This window comes from Dipodomys spectabilis, unplaced genomic scaffold (assembly GCF_019054845.1).
Source record: "Dipodomys spectabilis isolate Male_0828 unplaced genomic scaffold, ASM1905484v1 ptg000051l, whole genome shotgun sequence".
Classification (NCBI taxonomy): Eukaryota; Metazoa; Chordata; class Mammalia; order Rodentia; family Heteromyidae; genus Dipodomys; species Dipodomys spectabilis.
The window spans coordinates 12,027,452-12,048,052 of record NW_024870728.1 but is presented as its reverse complement, the minus strand read 5'-3'; the positions used below and the strand labels follow the sequence as shown (position 1 = coordinate 12,048,052).

Below are 20,601 nucleotides of genomic sequence, written 5' to 3'. Positions count from 1 at the left end.
AGGGGGGTTGGAGGCATGGCTCAGTTAGTAGAGTGCTAGCCAGTAAGCAAGAGAAGCATCCCTAAGCCCCTCCTCCATTTCCCACCTTTTCCCCAAGACCATTCTCACCCATTTCCTTGACACTTTCTGCTTCTTCCATGTTTTCTGCCACTTATCCAGGTCAAAGCCATGCTGTTTGTGTACCTGGAAAGCCATCAAGCTCCCTAGATGGTCTTTATGCCTCCACTTTGACTTGTCTAATATGTCTTCATACATGGTTTCATACAAGCACAGAATGGATCCACTATTCCAGTGAAATCTCCACAGAGCTTCTCATTATGTTTAATTTTTTATTGTTAAGACAATGAATACAAATCAGACACTGGTGGCTCATACCTGCAAAGCTGAGAACCAGGGAATTGCAGTTCAAGGCCAATCTGGACAAAAATGTTTGTGACACTCCTTTTCAATTGATAGCTAAAGATACAGTGGCACATGTCTGTCATCCTAGCTGCGATGGAGAGCCTAAAATAGAAGGACTGAGGTCCAGGCATGTGCCTTGGCAGGAAGCAAGATCCTGGAATGACCAATGTACGCCGTCATGCCCAGCTATAGGTTGAGATAGGTCTCTCAAAACTTTTGTCCAGAGTTGGCCTCAAACCATATTCCCAGTCTTTGTTGACCAAGTAGCTGAAATTATCAATGTGGGTCACCATGTCCAACCTTGTTCTTTCTTTATATATCTGTTAGTTCTCCTTTAATCTAGAGATTCCCTTCTTTTTCTTCCCTCGTGCAATGGATTTAACCTGTAGAGTTCCATGTCTGTAGGCCTTTCTTGGTCCTATCACTTGGTCTAAACACTCCAGCCTAATCTCTCACCAGACTCTGCTTTACTTCTTTCCAATTCCTGCCAACCTTGTTTTGCCACACCCCCACCGACCTACTCATGTCTGTCCCCCCCCACCCCCACCCAGTGTTTTTGGCAAGACTTTTACAATGACTGAGCCCTTGGCTTGCAAGAAAGGCCCTTTCCTCCCTGTATCTCCCAGTTAACCCCTTACATCTCAGTTGGGATGTTGGCTCCTTAAAGAAGTTTCTTCCCTCCCTGACCTGGCCCCTGATCTGGCCAGTCCTCCTCCCCTGCCCCCACCCATAGTAGTTTGCACAACCTCTCCCTTCTCCTCAAGGGTGGTCCAGGCATTAGTTTTCCTTCTGTTTGGGAGATGATGTGATTAGTGACTGTCAGTTGGGGACAAAATCTGTCACTGCTCACCATTGTCTTGCTGAGTGCCCAGCACATAGTAGGTGTTTGGTTACAAACTTGCTTACTTCTGCCAGTGAGAGAGAGCCCCCAGCTAGCAAGGCAGCCTGGACAGAGGCTAGCTCTGGAGACTTGGACTCAGGAGTTCTGATTTCTCTGAGGTGAGAGCTGGAGCCCCAGGGAGCAGTGGGAAGAGCAGAGGCTCCACCCCAGCATTTAGGGCATGCCAGGGCCCTGCTGCCTAACCTGTGGTCAAAAACCACAGGGACTGGGCTGGGGATGCAGCTGGGGGGGCAGAGTACTTGCCTAGCTTGGGTGAGGCTCTGGATTTGACCCCCAGCAGAGCAGAGCACCACAAAACAACAACAACAAAAAAACAAAGATCCTTGCAGAAGTTGGCCTGGTCTGGGATGGCTGCAGAGGCCCTTGGGGCTGACCACTCCCACTCTGTCCACTGAGGCTGAGCTAAGTGGGAGCCAGTGTTCCCTGGCTTTTTCCCAGCCAGGTCCTGGTGAACAGCAGACCTCCTGCCTCAACCCCTGCTCCCCACATTCTGCCTCTTCTTACAAGATTCCTCCTCCTTGGAGCTCTTGAGGGGCAATCGAAGAGTTGGGGCATTAATAATAGAGGGATGTGGAAGATGTAAGTCAGATGGGCTCTGTGGAAGGCCCAAAGGGAGTCTCAGGAAACATGGTCTGCAAAGCAGGTTAAGACTCTGGCTAAGGGTGGGGGGACTTCGGCTCAAGACTTGGTGGGGGCAGGGGGTGCTGGAGTAGAGCCCTCTAGGATACGGAAGAGAGAGGAAATAAGTCTTTTTCTTCTTTTTCCTTCTCTCCATCATGTTAGGAAGTTGGCCTTTCCTCTCTCCGTCCTCTCGGGACCCAGCGCTCTTAGGAATTCTCAAGCCTTATCACTTCCCTGAAAAGAGAATGAGAAGTCATTGCTGGAAGCGGAAGGCAGGCAGGAGAGAGGAAAGAAGGTTACTGGGAAGGGAAGAGTCACAGGCCTCAGATTCCTGGGCTCCTGTAGCCATTCTGAGAAATGAAAGGCGGGGAGAAAGGGGGAGAGAGAGAGAGAGAGAGAGAGAGAGAGAGAGAGAGAGAGAGAGAGAGAGAGAGAGAGAGAGAGAGAGAGAGACCAGGAGGCAGACACGAATAGAGACTGAATTCTGGACATGGGAGAGACATGAAAAGACACACAGAAAGGCAGCAAGAGAGGATCCAACGGAGACAGAGGGCTCTGCTTTTGCCTGCAGCGATTCTGATGTTATCTGTCTCCAGCTGCCTCTCTCCCCCTCCACAGTCCCCACCTCTGCCCCTCCTTCTTCTTCAGCTCCTCAGCCAGACACCCAAGCCTCTCTTTCCTGGTCTCTCTTTTGTACCGCGTCCTAGGAATGGAGTTTACAGGTTCTCAGCACGAAGGAGCCCAGTACCCAGACACTAAAGAGGGGCACAGGCTGGCACCTCTCCATTCAGGATGCCCATTTCTGGGTGCTGTCTTTACATTCTGGTCTCATGAATGTTTCTCTGCATGCACATCTGTGCAGCAATGGTATGTGTGTGTGTGCGCACGCGCACATGTACACACAGGCACTGCATCACTGGATGGCTGGCATGAGTGTCAGCCTGAGCCAGCCCATCTCTACCCTTCCATACTTGTGGGTGAAAACTGCCTAAAGTTACTCAAGTATATTGTCTATGTGGAGGAGAGGCTGTGGTTTCTTTGAAGTTGCCTGGCTGCTGGTGCCCAGTGATCAGTGCATATATCTGTGTTCTTGGGCTGTCTTTGTATGTCTCTCTTGGCATTGCCCAGTTCCCAGCCCTGCTCCTTGGTGAGGGGAATGGGAGGTGATAAAGCCTCCAGGAACCTTTGAACTCATAAAGTGTGGGGGAAGGAATAAAGACATAAGTCATTGTTCTGGTACTGCCCAGATGCCAGCCAACCCCTAGATGGGGGGGGGGCATACAGAGAGGGCAAAGGGAAGTGGGCAGAGCAAAGTTCTCTTTGGAATTCAAGTTCTGAGAGTGGAGGTTTCTGAATGCCTGGGCATTACAGACCCCAGCCCCACCCATGTCTCCTGGGCATGCACCACTAGGCCACCTGACTCTGGAATAGGACTCTGTTGGGGTAGATGAGGGCTTGGGAAGTTCAAGGGTGGCTAAGATTCTGCAAGATCTGGCTGGAGCCGCACTGCAGGAGGGGTGGGGCGAACTGTGTCTGTTTGTAGGAAAGGTGGGGGGGGGGAGAAAGGCCGCCTGCGGGGGAGCAGGCTTCTTGGCAAACGCCCCAGTTTCCTGAGCTGATCCCTGCTCCCTGCCACTGCTCCCAATTCTGTTGTTTCAATAACATCATTTTTATCCACCCCACAGAGAGACTGTGTCTTAGGAGGGGGAGGCAAGGGGCAGGGCTAGACCATAGGGGGAGGGGTGGTCACACAGAGAGGCAGGAGTTTGGAGTCAGCAAGGACTAGATTTGGGGCGCTCCCTCCTCAGGCAGAAAGACAGGGCGATCCCAGAGCCCAGGTCCCCTGATGACAAAGACAAATACATTAAAATTCTTGCCGCAGAGAAGAATGCAGGATAGGGGGAGCATTTCATAATCTGTAATAACAGTAGCAGGGTGGGGGCAGGGGTGGGCAGAGGGTTTGGAACCCAAGCAATAACTCCCAGGAGGCTGGTCAGTGGTCACCTGCAGCCTCCAGGAACCTCTAGCCCTCTAGCTGCTTGTTTTGGCACTATCTGGCCTGAGTGTGAGAGTGTGAGCCCAATCTAGGTGTGTGTGTGTATGTGTGTGTGTGTGTGGGCGCGCGTGCCCACACACACACACACACACCAGTACTGGGGCTTGAACATGGCCTGGGCACTGTCCCTGAACTTTTTTCCACTCAGGGTTGTTGCTCGACCACTTGAACCACACCTCTACTTCCAGCATTTTGCTAGTTACTGGGAGATAAGAATCTCTCCAATTTGGCTACCAGGGCTGGCCTTGAACCATGATCCTCAGTGCTCAGCCTCCTGAGTTGCTCGGATTACAGGTGTGAGCGAACTACTCATCTAAGATATGTCTTCGAGTGTGCAGTGTCCAGGGTTAGAATGGCCCTGAAGAAACAATTCTATACAAAATTTCTAGGTACCAGGGCTGTGCATGCATTTGGATGCTAAGATGGGAGGGGCAAGGCTTGGACCATATCCACCTGAGCCACTGCCCCCCTCCCCTCTTTCCCCTCAATCTCAGGCCACTGTACAAGAGATTGCAGTGTCACACCTTGGACACCAGGGTTCTGTGATGGGGCTCTCAGAAAATGCGGGGCCCTTCTTCACGTGTCCAGGCCAAGGCTGTTTCACTTCTTCTTGACTCGTGTAATCTTCCCTGCCGAGATTTGCTTTCTGTCCTGTGGTCTTGTGTCACCTTCCATTCACATCAGCATCTTCACACCTTTTCTGGATGACTGGGGATCTAGCCTTGGCAGTGGTTTCAATCCTTATTCCAAATGACCAAAAGCTTTCTTTCCTCCTGGGTGCCTGAAACTTCTGCCCTGTGAGCTTGAGGTCCCCCATCCGCCCTCCCTGTAAGAACAGCCTTCAAGGTGGATGGACACTGGAGACAGTAGTGACCAGGAAACTGGCCCCTGCTTGCAAATGTCCTCACCAGCTGTCCCTAGGCACTCCTGGGGCACATGGGGGGGGCGGGGAAGGAAAGGGTTCTGCCCTGGGCCAGAAGCAGGGGCTGCTGCCCCGCTGCCAGCCACTTGGCGTGATGAATGGAGCTGTCCCTCCTCTCCACGGGGCCTTTGATCTCCCCCTCGTGGGGAGGGGGCCAGGGGCATCAAAGACATTTTTGTGGCATTAGAGAATCAGATAAACGCCATCTCACCTGCAGCTGGCTCTCCTACCCTTTCTGGCCAGGCCAAGTTGGGGGAGGAACTGGAAGCAAGGAAGGACCCGGGCCCAGCTTCCAAAGCCTGCAATCTTGGAAGTCTGCACCCTCCGCCCGCATACACGTGCAAGTGTCAGCCCGGGAGTGGGTCCTCCGGCTGTCTACTCCCCCCCCCCAAAAAAAAAAACAACGCGGGCTAGAGGGGGCAGGATGGCTGGGGAACCCGAGTGGGAGCTTTGGGCTTCCCTGCGGGGGAGGCTGCAAAAAGGGCGTGGGGTGCGGAGGCGGCACCCCGCTAAAAGAAGACCCTCCCAGGTCCGCCCGCCAGGGAAGGCTGTAGAAGTTCGGCACCCCGCACCCCACAGCCGACTTCCTTCCCGCGCCCCCGCCCGCGTCCTTTCCGCACTGTTCCCTCCCCCCCAAAAGAACTCCCTCATTCCTGGGAAGTTTTCTCTCTTTACAGTCAACAAACCTGTCAAACGTCTCCCTAGCAGCCAGCAGCCCCCCTGTTCCTCTCAGCTCATCTTCCTCCCTCCCGCCTCACCCCTCTCCACTCCTCTTCCCTCGCCCCCCCCCCCGGTACCCCCCGGAACTCCTGACATCTCGGGGCGGCTGGGAGGGGGACACCCCGGGAGGGGGGTGCGAGGCGAGGGGCGCGGCGGGAGGGTCGCGGAACTCGGAGCGCGCGCGTGCGCGCGGGCCCCGCCCCAGCACCGGGCTGCAGCCCCGCCGAGCGCTGCGCCCGCCGCCCCGGGGCGCACCGCTCTCCCCCGGGAGTTCCGCCGCCTGACTGTCGCAACTGCCACTCCCACGGCTCCCCTGTCCCCCCCTTCCCCGCCCACGCCCCTGCCCCGTTCCCCTCCCACCCCCGCCCCCGGCTCTGATTTCTTCTCCCGAGCGAGCTCGGCAGGAGACACAGGCGCTGGCTGCCCCGTCCGCTCTCCGCCTCCGCCGCGCCCTCCTCGCCCGGGATGGGCCCCCCCGCCGCCGCCGCCGGAGCCTTCGCCTCCAGGCCGCCGACGCGAGCGCCGCGCTCGCCCTGAAACCCGGGCCACCGCGCGCCCCTCTCGCCCCACGGCCTCGCCCCCTGTCCGCGCCGGCCCGGGGTAGAGCGGGCACCATGCTGCCGCCGGTGCCCTCCCGCCTCGGGCTGCTGCTGCTGCTGCTCCTGTGTCCGGCGCACGTCGGTGGACTGTGGTGGTGAGTGCTGAGCCCGGCTGTCCCCTGCACGGCCCCGACCGCAGGAGGGTGGAGACCCCGGAACGCCCGCCGCAAGTGTGTCCGCACCGAGCTCCTGCAGCCTCGGGGCTCCACTTGCTCCCGGCGCCCAGCGGCTGGGCAAGTTGCGCTGCAGACCTCGGAGAGGATGCCTCGGATTCTCTGGCATCTGCCCGGGCACTTCTGACGTGCCGATTTAAACATTCCCAAAGCCTGGACACATTCTATTGTGCTTTCCTCCTCTGGTGTCCTCCCTCACGAATGTGCTCGAGCCCGCTCACCGAGGAATGGGCGAATAGGTAGCTGGAAGGAGATCTGTAAAGCCATTTGAAGAAAGAGCTAGGAGGAGCCCTAGGATTAGGAGATGGGCGCGGGAAGGGGCAAGATTTGTGGCGGGGAAGAAACAAGGTGAGAAGCCGTAAAGGGGAGGGGGCCAAATAGCTACTCCTTCCTTTTGACTTCCAACTCAGCTTCTCTTCTGGCTCCTTTGGCATAGGCTGCAGTGGCAAGAAAAAGAATGTAAAGGGAGAAACTGAGTCATGACTCTCTCTGCCTCACCCGAGAGACAGAGACAGAGAGACAAAGAGAGAGACAGAGAGAGTCAGAGACAGAGACAGAAAGAAAAGAGAAAGGATATGGGGGAATGGATCCATGCTCTCGACCCTCAGACATGGGGTCAAGGATAAAAATATGAAGCCCAGGAGTACGGGAAATGGGGTCTTGGTGGAAGGGAAGGGGAGCCACGTTGGGCTAAGGGATCTGACATCTTCACAGACCCAGACTCTGGACTTGTCCCTAGCCAGAGCAGATACCTACATTGTGAAGATGGCTAGAGCTTTGAGCCGTGTGGGGTGGGTAGGGACAGGGATGGTGTGTTCTTGGCCAAGACAGCTCAGAGATCCAAATCCTGAAGACTTTTTTTTTCCTTCTGACTTTTTAAGAGCACCAAACACCCGCCTGGAATAGCTCAGTGTTCAGAGAGGAGGGATTTGGGCAATAGTGCTAATGGATTACCCAATCCTAAGAGAGCAGGAGCTTGTCTATTTGCATATTGTCATTTCATTGGCTGAATTCCTACCCTCCAGTCCTCTCCCATCCCCCGAGTTTGGAACGAGGGGTGGGGCAGGCAGATCTCTCCTGGGGAGTTGAGTAGGATGCCCACACAGAGAGCTGCTGACTGCCGTCCTTCTTTGATGCTGAGAGATTTCCTCTTGGGTGACAGTGAGGGGGCAAACTGAAAATGAACCATGTCTCAGCTAGAGAACTTGTGTCTTTAGATCCTGAGTCTCAGCTAGAAAATCAGGGTTTTTAGAACCTGGCTTAGCATAACGTCGACCTGAGATCCAGTCCTTTACATCTATGGTCTTGGGTTAGTCACTTTCCCTCTCTGTCCTGCAGGATCTCAGTTGTAAAGTAGGAACAATAATCTTCCTACCTGGTAGGCTTGCTGGGAGGAACAGGTGGGAAGATCTATGAGATGATCCAACATTGGGAAGTGTTCTTCACAACCCAGCTGCTCCTGCACAAAGTCCTCAGGTGAAAAAAAGGGGAGGGGGGAGGGGGAATTACATTACTTTAAGCTAAAAATCTAGAGGTCCAAGAAAATTTAGTTAAGGGATCTCTCTCTGGTTCTCCTAACATATTTTTCCTAGACCTTTCTCAAGGTATAGGGACAGGAGTCTTAAACCTTGATAGTGGTTGCCTTCGCTCTCCTCATTCCCCATGCTAAGTTGTTTTCATTCTTACAATTAAAATAGCACTTCCAGTCATGGGCCTATGGTTCAGGCCTGTGATCTAGCTACTCAGAAGGCTAAGATCTGATGATCAATCTCACTTCCAAGCTAGCTCAGGCAAGAAAGACCATGAAACTCTGTGTGTGTGTGTGTGTGTGTGTGTGTGTGTGCCAGTCTCAGGGCTCTGAGTACTGTCCTGAGCTTCTTTGGCTCAAAGAAGTGGCTCTTTGCCACTTCAGCCAGTGTCACTCCTTTCTTCTGAGTAGTTTATTGGAGGTAAGAGTCTCAGAGAGGGCTGGGAAGTTGGCTTAGTGGTAGAGTGCTTGCCTTGCATGCATGAGGCCCTGGGTTCCATTCCTCAGCACCACATAAGCAGAAAAAGCTGGAAGTGGCGCTATGGCTCAAGTGGTAGAGCACTAGCCTTGAGTTGAAGAGCTGGGGGACAGTGCCCAGGCCCAGAGTTCAGGCCCCATGATTGGCAAAAAAATAAAAAAAGAGTCTCAGGGATTTTTCTGCCTGGGCTGGCTTTGAACTGTGACCTTTAGGTCACAGCCTCCTAAGTAGCTAGGATTACAGACATGAGCCACCAGCACCTGGCAAGACTTTTTTCTTTCCTTTTCTTTTCTTTCTCTTTTTTTTTTTTTTTTTTGTCGGTTGTGGGGCTTGAACTCTGGGCCTGGGTGCTGTCCCTGAGCTCTTCAGCTCAAGGCTAGCACTCTACCACTTGAGCCACAGCACCATTTCTGGTTTTCTGGGGTTTATTCGAGATAAGAGTCTCACAGACTTTCCTGCCTGAGGTGGCTTTGAACCATGATTCTCAGATCTCAGCCTCTTGAGTAGCTAGGATTACAGGTGTGAGCCATCAGCACCCGGCTCCGGCAAGACTTTTATCTATAATTAACCACCATCAAGCCAGAAGTGGAGCTATAGTTTAGGTGGTAGAGTACTGAAAGCCAAGGGTGCCTAGCTCTTGAGTTCAAGCCCTATTACCAGCGCGTGAGCGCGCATGCACACACACACACACACACACACACACACACACAACTTTCTCCATGAAATTATCCCTCTGTCCTATCTCAGTTGCTTTCTCTGTATCCCACACAGCTGTATTAGGCAAGTATGTGGTACTGCATTTAACTGCCAACCATCTCTTAGGATCTCCTCCCCATTCTCCTGGAAGGCAGAACCTTTGCCTCCAGGGTCCCAGAGGCCCCGGCTAGTGTAGGTGCTGGAGATAGATTTGTGGAGTGTTGTTGAACTGGTTATTTCACCTTTCAGGGGATTTGTATCTGTGGGGGTTCCTTTGTTCAGGAGGGACTGATGGGTGGGATCCAAGCCAACAGGAGAGGGGCGCCCAGTCCCTTGCAAGCTGACCCTGAAGCTGGAAAGCAGGGAGTGGGGGAGGAGGTGAGGAGGGCAGGTGTGGGAGAACACAGAGGCCTTCATGGCCACAGCTGTGGGGGGAAGCTGGGTGAAGAGTGAGGGGCCTGGGTGATAAGGTAGCCAGCGAATGCTTTTCTCAGATGTGTCTCAGAACCTACCCGTCCCACCTGCCTTAGCCCCCTCCCTCTCCTCTGTCTATTTCTGACACTTCATTCCTTTAGTCTGAGCCCAGGCTCCCGGAATGATCTTTCGTTCTACGTGCACTCTTGTCTCCCCTCTACTCCACCCTACCCCACTCCACCATTGCTCTCCAAAGCCAGGTTTGCGTGACTGGATGGGATCTTGTTCTGTTGTTGGCCTGAGGTTCTTGCCACTTTTCACCCCATCTCCCCAGCCTCGTGTCAGCTGGGAACATCCAGACTATTGATCAATGTCTAGGCCTTGCTTTGCTGGCCTGCGTCTCCCTGTTTCCAGGGGGTGCTCACCAGGCCAGAGCTCCAGTGGTCGCTGGGAATTACAGGATCTGCCACAACCATTCTGACATTCTTGTCACAGCCAGGCTGGGAGCAGAGGATTCCAACACCTCCGAGTGACTTGACTGTCCTAGTCAAGAAAAGAAGGTCCTGAAGGGAGATGACCCAGGCCCTAGAATCAGTTAGGACCTTGCTCTAGGTTCTAGAAATTTCTCTCCCGCCTTCCTTTCTTCTTTATCTCCCTCTAATATAATGCTTGCTTTTGATTTTTTTTTTCATTTCTCACTATATAGCAATGCATGCTCTCTGAACTCTGTCTCTCTCTCTATCTGTAACCATATCCTGTGAATCATAGAATCCTAGATTCCAAAACATTAACGAGGCTCTCTTGAGGTCACTTTGTCCATCCCACCACTTCCAGGCCTTCCAGCCTATGCTTTGGCCCTGACAGGCCCTGTCCTAAGAGTGAAACAAGGGAGAGGCTCTGTCTGATTCCTTGGTCATCAGCCCCTCTTCCCTACCTCTGCTTCCTGGTCTCCTCCCCTCAGAAGATCTTTGCAATGTCTGATCTATCTTTATATATACCTTCAATCAGTGCATGTAGAAAATAGCTCACTGTCATAGAAGAGCCAAATCAATCTTCCTTTTCTTTTCTTCTTTCCTCTTCCTGTTCTATATTTTCTACGAAAGAAACTAACACTCTCCTTGTTCGGCTAAGAACAGCACAGCCCAGTCTCTCATGCTCCCCACATTCCCTCTTGCTTGAGCCCCCCTCTACCTCCTTATGTAAAGCTGCAGCCTAGGACAGCTTCACTGCTGGCCCCAAAGGAGACTTAGGCCTCTCCTGACACCCAGGTTTTCCAGCTGCCACCCCAACCCCAGGCTAGGCCTGGCCACTCTTCCCATCTTGTCTTTATCTGGGGCCCCTGACCCTTCGTGGGCAGTCCTGTTGCTGGCTCCCACTAACTCCAGGGTGGGGTAGGAGGGGGGTGGGGTGGCCATCCATTTCCCCCCCTCCAGGCCTCTTGCTTTGGCAGCTTCCCCTGGAGGGAGACAATGGGGCTGTGAGCAGAAAAGGGCAGGGGCTAAAGGGAGGCTGGCTTGATCCAGGCCAGAGCATGCCCTGGGCCCACCAGAGTCCTGGCACTGGGACATTTCCTGGGGGGTGTGGCTCCCTCCTGCCCCATTCTCATCAGAAGCCAGGAGTTGGTGGGGGGAGGACAGCGGGAGGCTGTATCACCAGGGCCCTGTGAGGGGGATTCCAGAATGTGCACTTTGATGGAGAAGTGCAGCTGTGAGGGGATGAGGCAGGGCAGGGCAGGGCGGGCAGCCAGTGTCCCGTCCCCCCTCTCCCCCCCATCCACCAGCGAAGCAGGAGGCTCACTGGGAACCGGACCCCTGTCCTCTGCAGACTGGTGAGAGCGCCCTCTAGCCTGGGACCTCCTTCATGGCTGGCTGGGAACTGCCTGAGGTGGAGTTGAACGAGGGAAATGTGGCCAAGAGGCTGCTTTGGCTGGTTCCACCAGCTTTGAGCCCTCTATGTAATCTAGAATTTGATCTAGAAGGGACTGAGAGATCATCTGGTCTGATACTGTGACAGATAGAGGCAGAAGGTCCAGGAACAAGAGGTGACTTGCCCGATGTCACCCAGAACGTTGATACCTGAGAGTGGGACTGAGGCCGCCTCTGGCTCAGCCCCTGCTCTCATGTGCCCCATGGCATGGGGCAGGGAATCAGGAAAGAGGGAAGGGGCTTCCACAGGCTGCTCTGCTCCCTCATCCCACCCCAGGATGGGTGCTCCCCACCCCACATGCTTAAGCAGAAGGCACCTGACAGCTGCTCTTCAGGTGTCCCCTGAGGGCCCACTTGCCTGGTGCTTTGCGTCCCAGAGCCTCATCCAATGGGAAGCCCATTGGAAGTCTGTCAGGGAAGAAAAGCCTCTGCCGCTTCTAAGTGATGATGAGTTACAAAGACACAGAGAACCAAACTGGGTCCAGTGGAGAGGGATGGAAGGGGGGTGGCAGGTGGGCAGTGGGGAGGCAGGGGTTAATGAAATTGGGGCATCACTGGCTTTGATGTGGTGGTTGGGGTGGAGGTAGGGACTGGGGGAGGGGGAGCAGTAATTACCGAGTTAGGAGTTAGACAGAGCAGGACAGGACAGGCGGGCGGGCACAGGCCCAGCAGCCGTCAGGCAACATTTTTCTGCCCCTTCTCCACCACTCACCTCCCCCATCCCTGTACAGCCCCCACCCACAGCCCCAGGGCTCAGGGCTCCCTCTGGTGGCTTCTGGGAGGTGGGGTCAGTGGAGGGACTGTGGAGGTGGGGGTGGGGAAATAGCAGGAGGCCAGGTATGAGGCCCTTCACAGGATTGTGGTCCCTTTGGCTTCAGTGATCTACAGGAATGGTTGCTGGGGAAGGAAAGGGGTCCTACAGGGTGCTTCTGATTCCAGGCCAGGATGTGAAGTGAGGATAGAAAGTTGGAAGAAAGGGCATTCACAGGAATCCTCAGGTGAACTCCTACTGCTTGACCTGTACTCTGCAGCCCAAGAACTGAAGGTGTGAATGGGTAGACCACATGCCCTGGGACAGGTCTTCTGCGTTTGTAAACAAGGAAGGAGGCAAGAATTACTATTTCCACTTTCCAGTGGAGGAAACAGAGGTTCAGGAGGTTAAAGCTCACTATCCATTCAGCAGATGTTAAGAATGGCTTCATATGCTCAGGATACTCTGAACATCCATACAACAAGCAAAGGCCAGAGCCTGGATCTCACTTCAGTTCTGGAGAGTTCCCAAAGCCATCAGCATGCTTGCTGATCACATCATACCCACTGGTGAGATGCTTGTCATTAATGAAGTTTCAGCCTAGCTGGGGAGACAAGACCAGCAAACATGTTGGCAGCATAACAAACATTCTCAAATCGATGCAGTGAGGAAAGGTAGGTGGGGTCTGGGTCCAGGGGTTTTCTCAAAGCTAGTAAGAGCTGCAGTGAGCTTGGAGAGATGCTGACTAAAAGCATTTGGGTTGCTTTGGGTCAGAGAGAATGGCACTGAGTCAGAACTTTGGTGACATGGCTTGGGATGGATTCAGTACTCTGGTAGAGGGCAGGCACTATGTGAGCTGGATATCTCTATTGTGGGAGAGGTTACCCGAAATCTTATGCCTTGGGCAGCCATTTCCTTCTAGCATTCGGGTTTTAGTAGTATTGGGGTTTGAACCCCGGGGGCCTTGTGCTTGCTAGGCAAGCAGCCTACTACTTGAGCGCAACTCCCGTCCCCGAATCAACTAGTTTTTCTTGCAGTGGAGATCCTTCCTTTGACTGGACACGGTGGGTCACTTTTCTCATATCTGTTCACTGTGACAGAGGGTGAGGTGGGTAGGATCTTGTGCATCCTCTTTGTCCCTCCAAATCCAGAGTTGGAAGGCTAGATTTGGGCCAGAACCCAGGGCCTCTGGAGCTCAGGCCCAAAAGTATTCCAAGCAGGAGTTGGCTGGGCTCATCTGGTACCAACTTATGGGGCCATCAATCCATGGTCATCCTTGGGAAGAACCTCTCAGTGCCTATTAGAATCACCAGCCCTAGGCTTGTCCCTTCTTGTCTGCTTAGAATTCATTTAGGGTTAGCCTCATTTTTTTTTTTTTTCTATTCCCAGGAGTTGAAGCTTGGTCAGAATCATAGATCTTATATATCCTATATTCCCTAATACCATTGTTCTCCAGATTCTAAAACATACAAATTCCCCCAAAGGAATGCATCTTGTCTGGACTGATTCCCAGGTCAATGCTAGCACAAACTACCCCCTCCCCCAGAACATAGTTTATTCCCCAAGGAAGCAGGAAGGAAGGAAGGAAGAAGGAAGGAAGGAAGGAAGGAAAGAAAAGAAGAAGAGACAAGAGGGCACAGGGGAGCTGGTTCTGGAGTTGGAGTCATGTCACAGTTTTTGAGGTGGGGGTGGGAGAAGTGAACTTATTACACCAACTCATCCTTTTTCTGAAGCCCAGAAAGGGTACTGACTTTTCTCATGTAGCTCAGCCCACCCAGAACTGACCAAAACCAGACTCAGAAGCATAACTGAGCATTTTCCTTAATGTCCCCTGCCTTTCTCCTTCTTGGAGTTTCATTCCCTGTGTATTTAGGATGGGAGGGAGAAAGAGAAGATGGGAGGGAGACTGGGAGGACAGGGAGCTAGCTGGTCCTTTGGGATTTCTGCTGTTAGTGCTGCCCATCCTTCCTCCTGACCAGCTTGTAAACAAGCCTAGTTCCCAGGGAACCAGACAGCTAGGGAAAATTGGCTTTGCTGCAGCCTCCTCTACCCTGTGTGAAGGGCCAGCCCCACCCCCTTCCTGGGGCCCCTGTTTGTCCTATGCCCATGATTCCTCTCCTATCTCTTGCCTTAGGGAAGCAGACAAGGTCAAGCGGTTTTTGCCTTTCTCTCTTGCTTGCTCTCACTCCTTCCTGCTTTCCTAGAAGAGGAGGAGGGAGAGGAAAGGGAGAGGGCAGAGTGACCTTGGGAAGATAAGTCCAGTCAACCTTGGGGAAGTAGGGAGTTAGCAGAGAGCAGGGGTGGACGGAGGTGGGGCTGAGGGACATAGCAGAGGCTCAGTAGGGATGGGGCAGATGAGTTTGCAGAGCTCCAGACATACAGGAGACATGCAGGTGGTGGCTGGGGAGCTGGATAGCTAAGGAGAGATCCCTCTTCTCTGCTTCCAGATCCATGACGTGGGGGGATGTTGGAGGAAATAGGATTCATGAAGTAATATGTTGACATGTAGGGGGTGGGGCAGTGCCTAAGAGAAGTCCTTCTCTTTAAATGTCTCATCCAGTTCTTCAGAAACATGGATTCATGACATTCATTAATTTGTCATGTGCATGTTATTCATATGTAATATAAAATTCACACTATACAAATTTATATAGTAAAATGGGGGATATAAATTAGGCACTGAGGGGCTGGGAAGTTGGCTCAGTGGTAGAGCTTTTGCCTTGCATGCCTGAGGCTCTGGGTTCGATTCCTCAGCACCACATAAGCAAAAAGAAAAAAGCCAGAAGTGGCGCTGTGGCTCAGGTGGTAGGGTACTAGCCTTGAGCTGAAGAGCTGAGGGACAGCGCCCAGGCCCAGAGGTCAGGCCCCACGACCGGACCAAAATAAATAAATAAATTAGGCACTGAAAAGTCTGCCAGAGGTGACTAAGGAAAACGAGACAGTCTTTAAATCTAAAGGAGTTCAGTCTTTATCCACTAGCTCTGTACAACCATGCTAGAGGCCATTCAAATCCTTTTTGTAAGGAAGTGAGATATTTGCTGCAGAGGAGGATAGGTAAATGGATAGACGGATAGCTAGACACATAGAGGCTGATCGACTCTCCCAGGTCATTTAGCCATTAGAAGCCAGCTTAGGCTGCCCTAGGCTTAGCCCATTTCTCACTACTCCAGTGTGTCCCTTCTCTAGGATTGGGAAGATTTGGGACTGGAGCTGGCCAGGTCCCAAGCTCAATGAAAGGCCGCTCTGCTGTCTCTGCCTAAAAGATGCCTGCTTCCTTACCTAGGCAGGAAGAGATGGTGGCAGCCACCTGACTGCAAGGTGTGCTTGTATGTCAGGAATCCTTAAAGAACTGAGCTTCTGTGTCTTTCTGCAAACACTTCTCTAAGCATCTCACCCTCGGTGTTGAGAGTTCTACCTTAAGACCTAAATTCCTCTTGCAGCTATTTAAGACCATTACATTTCAGAACATGCCTGGGCAGCCTGTACTTGTGGAACAAATGGGGACAGTGTGGCAGATACGCACCCGAAGCAAAACTAAAAAGTAGGCCACCTTGACCTTTCACACTCATCTGCCAAGATTTTCCTCCATGTTTTCTCCCAGCCCTCCTGTGCCCCCTTTCCTCACCCTGTCTTTCTTTGCCCTATGTTGAGGGCTTTCCAGGTAGTCTCAAACTATTCTGTCAGGACTCTGCTCACATATTCCTTTAATACAGGAATCCCAGCTATATTCAAATAGATTCAAGTGGTTTTCCCACAGCTGTGAACTCCTGGCTAACAGACAACCTATGGCTACCAAATAGCAGCTCTCTGTCAGGTAGAAAGCTGAAGGTAGGGGTGGAGGGATTTCTCAGTGTGTGGAACTTTCCCATAAGGTCTCTTCCACCAAGCCATTGTCCATCTTTCCCCTCTGCTCACCTGGTTATGTCACACAGTGCACATGCTTGGCTTGCTGTCCATCCTGACCTGGGAAAGCCAGGGATCCTGGCACTGGAGAAGGGTGTCACCTACTCCCCAACAATGCTGTCAGCCCCCAGTTCCTTCCTTGTGCTCTTGGGTTCAGTAAAATGGGATATCATGCTAAGAAGGCCCACCTTAGAGATGTAAGCCTCATTCTCAGAGGCTCCATTTCCAAACCATTCTAATAGTGTGAGTGTGTGTGTGTGTATTTTTTTTTGTTGTTTTTGTTTTTGTTTGGTTATGGGCCTGAACTCTAGGCCTGAGCCAAGTTCCTCAGCTATACAGCTCAAGGTTAGTGCTCTACCACTTGAGCCACAGCACCACTTCTGGCTTTTTCTGCTTATGTGGTGCTGAGGAATCGAACCCAGGGCCTCATGCATGCAAGGCAAGCACTCTACCACTGAGCCACCTTCCCAGCCCTATCCATTCTAATAGTAATATGGCTTTCTGTATCCCTGAAGGTCACTTGCCTTTCTTCAGGTATCCAGTATATGGTCCAGTAAGACCAGATCCTTTCCTCATATTGCCTACTTTTCTTTAGTGTCCCATTATGATACATGGCTTCTTTCTCTGAAAGCTTTGATTCCCCCCACCCCCCCCCCCCCACCCCCCCCGTTATTCTTCCTTATCTCCTATTTGGGCTAGGCCTGTTGAATTTTAACCTTGGCTTACCTGGTGCCAGCTGCCTTCAGCCTGAGTCAGGATACTTTAAGAATTTATCAATGAAGGGCTGGGAATGCGGCTTAGTGGTAGAGTGCTTGCCTAGCATCCACGAAGCCCTGGTTGGGTTCCTCAGTACCACATAAACAGAAAATGCCAGAAGTGGCACTGTGGCTTAAGTGGTAGAGTGCTAGCCTTGAGCAAAAGAAGCTCAGGAACAGGGCCTAGGCCCTGAGTTCAAGCCCTAGGACTGGCAAAAAGAAAAAAGAAAAGAAAAAGAATTTATCAATGAAAATGAACATAGATGTATAAGACCAAATCTCCTTGCTCTGCAACTATTTTCAATCTAGATTCTGTTAAGAGGGGATTCTGGTTTGTAATGGTAAGGAAACCAACAGGATGAATCTCATTTGCAATCTCAATTGCTGCCAGTTGGGGATAGGATGGGGAGAGGCTGGTCGGCTCTTGGCTGTGGGCTGAATGGAACTGTTCCACTCTCCTCTACTCCCATACCCCTTCCTTTTGTGAGTTCCATGTCTGACCTGCTGTTCTGCTCCCCAGGGCCGTGGGCAGCCCGTTGGTCATGGATCCTACCAGTATCTGCAGGAAGGCCCGGCGGCTGGCCGGGCGGCAGGCTGAGCTGTGCCAGGCTGAACCAGAAGTGGTGGCCGAGTTAGCCCGGGGCGCCCGGCTCGGGGTGCGCGAGTGCCAGTTCCAGTTCCGCTTCCGCCGCTGGAACTGCTCCAGCCACAGCAAGGCCTTTGGTCGCATCTTGCAGCAGGGTCAGTGCGTGGGGACAGGCCCTGGGGGATGGTGTTTTCACGCCCCGAGGGGGAGTCATCTATGAACACCCTGACCCACCCCGCCTCTTGGCACCCAGGGCCACCGACCCACTCTCCCAGACGGTTCCCAGCCACCAGCCACCCTGCCCTGCTCGGTCCCGCCCAGCGCCCAACTCCAGATTCCTGGCCCCAGCTGTGGTGCTGTGCGCTCACGGTCCCTCTCCCCTCGCCCTGCAGACATTAGGGAGACGGCCTTCGTGTTTGCCATCACCGCGGCCGGTGCCAGCCACGCGGTCACACAGGCCTGCTCCATGGGCGAGCTGCTGCAATGTGGTTGCCAGGCTCCCCGCGGGCGGGCGCCGCCCCGGCCCTCGAGCCTGCTGGGTACCCCCGGCCCCCCCGGCCCAGCAGGCTCCCCGGACGCCAGCGCCGCCTGGGAGTGGGGAGGCTGCGGCGACGACGTGGACTTCGGGGATGAGAAGTCACGGCTCTTTATGGACGCGCGGCAAAAGCGAGGACGCGGAGACATCCGGGCGTTGGTGCAACTGCACAACAACGAGGCGGGTCGGCTGGTGCGTATGGGCGGGGAGTGTGGGAGTGTGCGGGTGAGTGTGAGCGGATGTGGGAGCCGGGTGTGCGTGCCAGTGTTTGCAGGCGTGTTGGCACCGAGTGTGTAAATGAAGGGGTGTGTCGACGTGTGTGGGAGTGGGCGGGACCTGGGCTGACTGGGAGGAGACCGGGATTCACTGGCTGGTCAGAGTCCAGACTAGAAGTGTGTGTCATTGGTGGTGGTGTGTGTGTGTGTGGGGGGGGGTGATGCTAAATGGGACTTCGGGCAGAGTGGAGAGGGGAAATTCAGGAAATAGGACTGAGAGCCTTAAGCGACCAAGGTAGGGAGGATAAAATTCTTAAGATCATGGAGGTAGAGTTGGATACCAGGGGTAGGGGCAGGGGAGAAGCACAAAGGCTGGGCATGGAAGAGTTGACAGAGGTATGGGGTCTGGAGGTAGGAGAGAATGGGAGAAGAGAGGGAAACTAGAAGGGGCTGGGACTGGCCTGAAGAGAAGGAGCTCTGAGAAAGAACCAGGAGCCCATCTTGCTGGAGGTACACAGTGGCCAGGCATAGGCCAGGAATGCTGACTGTGGGCACATATCAATGGCATGCCCGCCCAGCAGCTCCAGGTGAGGCTCCACTGCCCAGAGCCTTGCCTGCTTCCACATCCTCTCTGCAAAGAAGCAGGACCCCAAGAGATCTGCTTGGGTCTTTCCAGAAAGAGGACAGAGTAGAGTCAGTGAGTGGGAGAAGATTGCACAAATCTGTAGGTTAAGTTGGGGCCTGGCCTCTGAGTTTTCCCTGGTGGGTTTTCTGGGTCATCTGACCCAGATATGCTAATAAGGTTGTGCACCTTAGAACCTAACTTCAGACACTAATAGCAAACAAAGGGAGGGCTCCCGTGTTCTCAGTAGAACATTCATGATGGGCCCTCCCATGCCCTAGTCCTCAGCTCTAGAATGCTCTGGAGACATCCCCTGCCACGCTGTGTCCTTTAGGGTTCAGCCAAAGGCATTCGGCAGGCAGAGAGGCAGGCAGGGAGGAGGGGGCCTGGGAGAGGAATGTCCGGACAGGCCCACATACCTGCCGAGAGGGTTGGGGAGGGGTGGAGGAGACAGACGTCCAGGCGGCTGGCTCTGTGTGTGATCAGCCCAGCCTGGGGCCGCGAGGGACAGGAATGAAGAGGCCGGGTTGGCAGGAGCGCTAGGCTGCGACAGCTGCCACCTCGCTCCCCACCCCCTCCAGGGAGAATCTCACCCATGCGTCCATCCTGTTCTTCTCCATTCTCTAGCTTTGGACCTTGGAATCTCTGTTCAACTTACTGCCCACCCCCTTTCCTGTTCTTCTTTGAAAATTCGGTCATTCTTCCTCTTGTTTATGATTACTTTTTTAATCGACTTGTTTCCCCTCTTCGGTTCACCTGGCGCCCCCTCCCCTGCCCCGATCTTAATTTCTGGGCATCATCAGCCATTCTCCATCATCCATCCCCATGTGTGCCCGCTCCTCTGCTTCCCGCAGGCCGTGCGAAGCCACACGCGCACCGAGTGTAAGTGCCATGGGCTGTCGGGCTCGTGCGCGCTGCGCACCTGCTGGCAGAAGCTGCCCCCGTTCCGCGAGGTGGGCGCGCGGCTGCTGGAGCGCTTCCACGGTGCCTCGCGCGTCATGGGCACCAACGATGGCAAAGCCTTGCTGCCCGCTGTCCGCACGCTCAAGCCGCCGGGCCGCGCGGATCTCCTCTACGCCGCCGACTCGCCCGACTTCTGCGCGCCCAATCGGCGCACTGGCTCGCCCGGCACTCGGGGCCGCGCCTGCAACAGCAGCGCCCCGGACCTCAGCGGCTGCGACCTGCTGTGCTGCGGCCGTGGCCACCGCCAGGAGAGCGTGCAGCTGGAGGAGAACTGCCTGTGCCGCTTCCACTGGTGCTGCGTGGTGCAGTGCCACCGCTGCCGCGTGCGCAAGGAGCTCAGCCTGTGCCTCTGACCCTGCGCCACCTATCTGTCTCTCCAAACGGAGACCTGCGGGACTTCTGAGCGCCAACAGGGGGCGTTATCGGGCAGACTGGCCGATCGCTAAGGAAGTCGGTCTTGTCGGCCTCCAGAAACTGTGAGGCTAGGGACATGGGGTGTCCTTATGCAACCCACGCTGGATGGGTGACTATAAAGGCCCTTCCCTACCCCTGGACCCCAGGTGGATACGGAAAAGCCAGTGTCTAGGTCTCTGGAGATGGTGTTCCTCAAGAACTGCTGGCCAAGGGAGATGGATGTGGGTGAGTTTAGTATCAATAAAGATATTTAAACCAGCTCAGCGCCCGTAGTTCACGCCAGTAGTTCACGCCAGTACATATCCTAGCTACTCAGAAGGCTGAGAGCTGAGGATCAGGGTTGGTAGCAGCCCAGGCAGAAACTTCCATGAGAATCTTACCTCCACTTAGCCAGCTAAAAGCTGTGGCTGAAATGGTAGAAT

The 20,601-nt window shown here is 53.9% G+C and overlaps 1 protein-coding gene across 1 annotated transcript; it reads left to right on the top strand.

Moving 5' to 3' along the window:
• The first annotated feature begins 6,236 nt into the window (after nt 1–6,236).
• Nucleotides 6,237–20,157, top strand: Wnt6 (Wnt family member 6). The gene is made up of 4 exons (XM_042679366.1): nt 6,237–6,316; nt 17,365–17,585; nt 17,823–18,157; nt 19,657–20,157. Exons 1-4 carry the CDS (start codon nt 6,237–6,239, stop codon nt 20,116–20,118), a joined length of 1,098 nt encoding a protein of 365 aa, XP_042535300.1. The 3' UTR covers nt 20,119–20,157.
• Nucleotides 20,158–20,601: the final 444 nt, after the last annotated feature.

Coding starts and splice junctions, on each gene's coding strand:
- Wnt6 (XM_042679366.1), top strand. CDS start 6,237: ATGCTGCCGCCGGTGCCCTCCCGCCTCGGGCTGCTGCTGCTGCTGCTC. Junction 6,317..17,364: donor CACGTCGGTGGACTGTGGTG/GTGAGTGCTGAG, acceptor TCTGCTCCCCAG/GGCCGTGGGCAGCCCGTTGG. Junction 17,586..17,822: donor TGGTCGCATCTTGCAGCAGG/GTCAGTGCGTGG, acceptor CTCGCCCTGCAG/ACATTAGGGAGACGGCCTTC.